The 5,343-nt window shown below is 43.0% G+C and overlaps 1 protein-coding gene across 2 annotated transcripts; it reads left to right on the top strand.

The window, feature by feature from the left end:
* Nucleotides 1-517: 517 nt before the first annotated feature.
* On the top strand, nucleotides 518-5,135 carry LOC134536171 (beta-1,4-glucuronyltransferase 1-like). 2 transcript variants are annotated; one of them, XM_063375807.1, is made up of 3 exons: nucleotides 518-1,838; nucleotides 1,922-2,047; nucleotides 3,068-5,135. In XM_063375807.1, exons 1-3 carry the CDS (start codon nucleotides 690-692, stop codon nucleotides 3,266-3,268), a joined length of 1,476 nt encoding a protein of 491 aa, XP_063231877.1. In that variant the 5' UTR covers nucleotides 518-689; the 3' UTR covers nucleotides 3,269-5,135. The 2 variants fall into 2 exon arrangements, with proteins under 2 accessions (XP_063231877.1, XP_063231878.1); XM_063375808.1 differs by having other exon boundaries at nucleotides 1,922-2,100; nucleotides 3,068-3,106.
* The last annotated feature ends 208 nt before the right edge of the window (nucleotides 5,136-5,343 follow it).

The raw sequence follows: 5,343 nt of genomic DNA, 5'->3' as shown, positions 1-5,343 counted from the left end.
CAAGGCAGCGCCTCTGAACATGGAACAACTATGAAACCCCACTAAACAAAGCAAATATAAATACGAGTGTTCCCTTTCCATCTGCCTGTGCTTATACATATGCTGACAGTTCTTCCACTATATTTAAGTTATATTTAACCTTAAAATCACATATCATGCATTCTTCCTTAGTCTAGATACCATGCTACTCAGGACTCCCTGCACTTAAAGGCAAATCATACACCAGATTTAGGGTGTCGGTCTGCAGAAGAGCACTGTGTGGCATATTATATGTAATTTATGCCTAGCTGAAAAAAAAATTATAATATTATCTACTGTATTATTATAGTAGCCTTTAAGCACTGCACACCCATGCCTCGGCTCGGTGTACTGCATAATTAAATTAAATTTATTTCTTACAAAAGTTATTAGATTACTTTTGCTAATTTTTTTTTAATCATTCCAAAGGCGCTGTAAGCACTATCGAATGTTTGAATCATCTTAGACCAACCTTATTTACGTTATGTATTCTATGAACGATTTGTAAATATTTGGTTGTGTATGCCGGTGTAAAGTCATAAGAATTTCCTTATAGTAACTGTTTTTAACGTTTCGGAAGTATTAAACAGAACCATGTACATTAACACGATTTCAATGGAAATATGTACCCTAATATATGAACTTTTTATAAATGCACTCATGTTTCAACAATGTCCATTTGGAATATTTTACAGAAGAATACTTCAACATCTTTAATTTTCCAATTAAAAAATAAACAAAATAATACTATTAAGTACGAAAGAATGAGTAATACAGTATCACGTAGTGCAACGAGGTTTAGATTTCGGGTAGTTTGGTTCCCGCGACGAAGACTGAAAGTATTTGTCGTCGTCTTTGGGGTTTCTGCTTGCTTTAGTTTTCTAAGCGAGTTGATTAGAAATGAGAAAGGTGGAATTTCCGACAGCAAGTCGCTAGAGAGTCGTGTTCTCGAGGGACCAGCCACGGAGACAGACCCCTCTCCTGCGCTAGCCGGTGTCCCGAGGTTCGAGCCCCAGAGCTTCCTGGAGGACGCGGCGCCGGGGAACGAGAGCCACTGCCGCTTCAACTACGGTGCCCCTGATGACCTGGAGGGGGCAGAGCAGGCGGCGCCCAGCCCCGGGGGCGGGCCGTACCGCGTGCTCTACAACGTTCTGGAGGGCGGGGCAGGCAGCGGGAATGTTACCTATTGCACGCACGCCACGCCCGAGCTGCTGTACCTGGTGGTGGAGGTGGCGCGGCGCTGGGACGGGCCAGTGAGCGTGGCGGTGTTTGCGCCACTGTGGGACGCTGGCCTGTGCCTTCAGCTGGCGGCGCACCTGTGTCGCTGCTCAGCGCACATGGCGGCCGTGTCGCTGCACCTGGTGTTCCCAGCAGATGCCCCACCCACACCTGCTCCCAATCCCTTGCCTCCGCCCGAGCCGGGCTGCCGGGTCCCGCCCCTGCCCGCTCTCACGGCCAGGCATCAGCACCAGCTCAGCTACCCGGTCAACGCGGCACGCAATGCCGCCCGCACAGCCGCCAGCACCGCACACGTATTGGTGGCGGACGTGGAGCTGCTCCCAAGCCGTGGATTGGCCGACGGCTTCTCGGCCATGAGGGCGCGGCTAGGCGGGGCCAGGCTCGGCAGACCCGGCCACGTGTTCGTGGTGCCGGTGTTCGAGGTGGAGCATGGCGAGACGGTGCCCGTCACCAAGCAGCAGCTGGTGCAGCTTTATGCTCGTGGCCGTGCCGTCTACTTCCACCGCTGGGTGTGCCTGCACTGCCAGCGCTTCCCTGGCTTGCAGCGCTGGCTACACCGAAGACCTCGCCCCCTCGTCCAGGTGCCACATGCTTAGCACTCACCTCGCTTCCTCTGCACTCGCCCTGGCTAACCTGTAGCATGACGTGGTTCCCCTGTCGGCAGCCGCTGTTGGTGGTGCGCCGGGAGTTTCCGTACCACCGCTGGGAGCCGGTGTTCATCGGCACCGGGCGGGAGCCCCTGTACAGCGAGGAGTTGTCCTGGGAAGGTCAGCAGGACAAGATGACCCAGGTATCATGGCCGTCGCACTGCCCTCGTTGCTTCTTGGCTGTTCCCAGTTAATGGTATGGAAATCATGCAACAAAAATGAATGTTTAAAAGGGAATATAAAAGCATATCCCTAAAATGTTAATGTGAGGTTCTGTAAGTAATTATTGTACATACAACTGTATTATAACATTTGTTTTCTTGAGTTTTTAAATTTTTTTAATAGGGTTTAGATACAGCAAAGTGGTTTCACCTCCATTAAACCTATTCCAATCCCGTGCATCAACAGTAGACACAGCTTTAAATTATTCACCGTGCATTTAATGAGCACATGCATGAAAATAGATTTTAGCAAAGTAAGATGTTTAGTTGTTTTAATTTTAGAGAACCTAATCCTTGCCATATGTTAGTAGGAAACTGCTTTAAAAGTTATTTTAAAAAATTAGTTACAATCAAGATGGTATTCCAATCAATTCCAAGGGGGTGAGGGGGGGAGGGGGGGAATTAAATGACTTTGACTTCTACACTGACTGTAGTGAATCAAAAAAACATGTAATTTGTGATACGCTTTTCTTTAAAAGCTTACATTGATTGGACTTTTTATAAGTATTATTTTCATGTTTAGTCACCATGTAAATGCTACTAAATTATGTTCAGGAGAAATAGTGTAAAATAGATTATTTATACCCGATGGTATAATTTATTGAATTTAATGTTTGATGGACTAAGTTTAACTGTGAATATTCAGAAAACTTTGGGAAAAATAAAAATTGCCAGGAAAATATCAAATATTTGTGAATTTATTTTCTGCGTCATTAATTACATGTTTATACTAACATGACCCATGTCGTCAGTTTGGTCTAAGAAATTTCCTATTCAATAATATAATTGATTAAATATTATAATAAAAATACTTGACCATAATACAGATAGTAGAGGGTAGACAGAATGTACTAAATTTGGAAATGAGATGAACGAGTAACTTCTCGAATGACTCGAGTGGTCACAACGAACTGCCCTGCCCGACGGCTGGGTGTGTTGCAGATGGCGGAGATGTGCCTCCTGGGCTACAGGTTCGTGATCCTGGACGGAGCATTCCTGGTGCACATTCCAGGCATGAAGCGTCGTTCCGACCCACCCGCACAGTGGCGCCACCCGCACCAACGCAGCAATGCTCAGGCATATGCACGCATCGTTCAAGAGCTGCGGCAAAAGTACGGCAGTGTCGGTAGCTGTAGGTTGTAGGCAGCTGTGTAGTCAGTTCAGTGGTGCCACCCGCACCATTGCAGCAATGCTAGGGCATATGCATGCATCGTTCAAGAGCTGCGGCAAAAGTACGGCAGTGTCGGTAGCTGCAGGTTGTAGGCAGCTGTGTAGTCAGTTCAGTGGTGCCACCCGCACCAACGCAGCAATGCTCGGGCATATGCACGCATCGTTCAAGAGCTGCGGCAAAAGTACGGCAGTGTCGATAGCTGCAGGTTGTAGGCAGCTGTGTAGTCAGTTCAGTGGTGCCACCCGCACCATTGCAGCAATGCTAGGGCATATGCATGCATCGTTCAAGAGCTGCGGCAAAAGTACGGCAGTGTCGGTGGCTGCAGGTTGTAGGCAGCTGTGTAGTCAGTTCAGTGGTGCCACCCGCACCATTGCAGCAATTCTAGTGCATATGCATGCATCGTTCAAGAGCTGCGGCAAAAGTACGGCAGTGTCGGTGGCTGCAGGTTGTAGGCAGCTGTGTAGTCAGTTCAGTGGTGCCACCCGCACCATTGCAGCAATTCTAGTGCATATGCATGCATCGTTCAAGAGCTGCGGCAAAAGTACGGCAGTGTCGGTGGCTGCAGGTTGTAGGCAGCTGTGTAGTCAGTTCAGTGGTGCCACCCGCACCAACGCTCGGGCATATGCACGCATCGTTCAAGGGCTGCATACTTTAAGCATTAGCATGGCTTTACTAGAGAGATCACGTGGTGATGAAAATGCATGTTTGACGATTACCGAAGGACCCAAAACATTTTTTAAATTCTAGTCAAAAATAAGATTTAAAAGCAATTTACTAAATTTTTAACACGTTATTATGATCACAAAAGTATGTTCATGTATGGTAGACCACACTTAGGCCTATAAGCTATAACTAATGAGCATGTGAGGAAAATATGTGATGTTTAAATGACACATCTAATAATTGCAAGTTATTAAAACAAAGGGGGAGTCTACAACATTTATATCTCTACTGCAATAAAATAAAATATTTTTAATTAACTATAGAAACAGCTATCAGACTAGTAACAAGCAGCTTCTTTAGTTGGTTACATGAGGGCAGCAATAAAAACCTCATAGTTTTCACTTTTTAGCAACACAATTGTTGCTAGTTTAGTGGTTTTTTTTTTTTTTTTTTTCCAAATTGAAGCCTTTGCTGTTGACAAACAGCTATTTGTTTTGTAATTTTTTTTATACATCCTGCCTAATTAAACACAAATATTATTTGCAAAGATTAGAAATATTTACAAAAATAATACGGTTGTCAAATGAGTCGTATAGTTCCAAAACCTGCCTTTTCCACTTTTGGTGTTTTTACAATAATCAAGGAAAACGTATTCATATTGATCACACAATAAATTTAGCAAGATTTGTGTTTATATCAAAATAAAATGAATCAAAGGGCAGTTTTTTCAAAGCTAAATGTTCAAAAAATGTTAATTGTGAGCATTATAATGAAATCAAAATTGAAGAAGGCATGTTTTGGAATTAACAGTGGTGTTAGGAAACTTTTGGAATAAACACACATGGATATGACAGCTTTTGAAAATAACAAGAAAACTTAAATTTTCAGATTTAGGTTTTGAGGTGTTTTGAAAATACAAAATTTGAAGTTGTAATCAAGAAATACGTATCTCTATAGACATGATGATGTTACAATTACATGCAATTAAATATCTTATACATAAATATTACTATAAAATACAGTTACAATCTGTCAAACAAATGTAGCTTAAAATAAAAGCACTTTCAATGTTACACTTTCATTGTAAAGAATATACATATTTAAAAAATATTTATATTCTCAAATCGTTTTCTTCATAGCCACCTTCACAAAACTTGTGCTCCTGGTATGAACAATCCTCAAACTCATTATTATCACTATCTAAATTCTTGTAAAATGAAAGCACTGGCAGGTTTTGCCACAAATCTCCAAAATGTTTTTCAAGCAACTTATAAACATCTTTTACCTTCTCCTTTTTTATTCTGTTTTTGCAGAATGGGAGCACTGAGGCGCTAATTTCTTGTACTGAATTATGTTTCTTAACAATGGACCTATTAACACATAA

This window comes from Bacillus rossius, chromosome 10, assembly GCF_032445375.1.
Source record: "Bacillus rossius redtenbacheri isolate Brsri chromosome 10, Brsri_v3, whole genome shotgun sequence".
Taxonomy (NCBI): Eukaryota; Metazoa; Arthropoda; class Insecta; order Phasmatodea; family Bacillidae; genus Bacillus; species Bacillus rossius.
The sequence above is the reverse complement of the archived record's forward strand: the minus strand, read 5'-3'. Positions and strand labels throughout refer to the sequence as shown.

Coding starts and splice junctions, on each gene's coding strand:
- LOC134536171 (XM_063375807.1), top strand. CDS start 690: ATGTCCATTTGGAATATTTTACAGAAGAATACTTCAACATCTTTAATT. Junction 1,839..1,921: donor GACCTCGCCCCCTCGTCCAG/GTGCCACATGCT, acceptor CCCTGTCGGCAG/CCGCTGTTGGTGGTGCGCCG. Junction 2,048..3,067: donor AGCAGGACAAGATGACCCAG/GTATCATGGCCG, acceptor GGTGTGTTGCAG/ATGGCGGAGATGTGCCTCCT.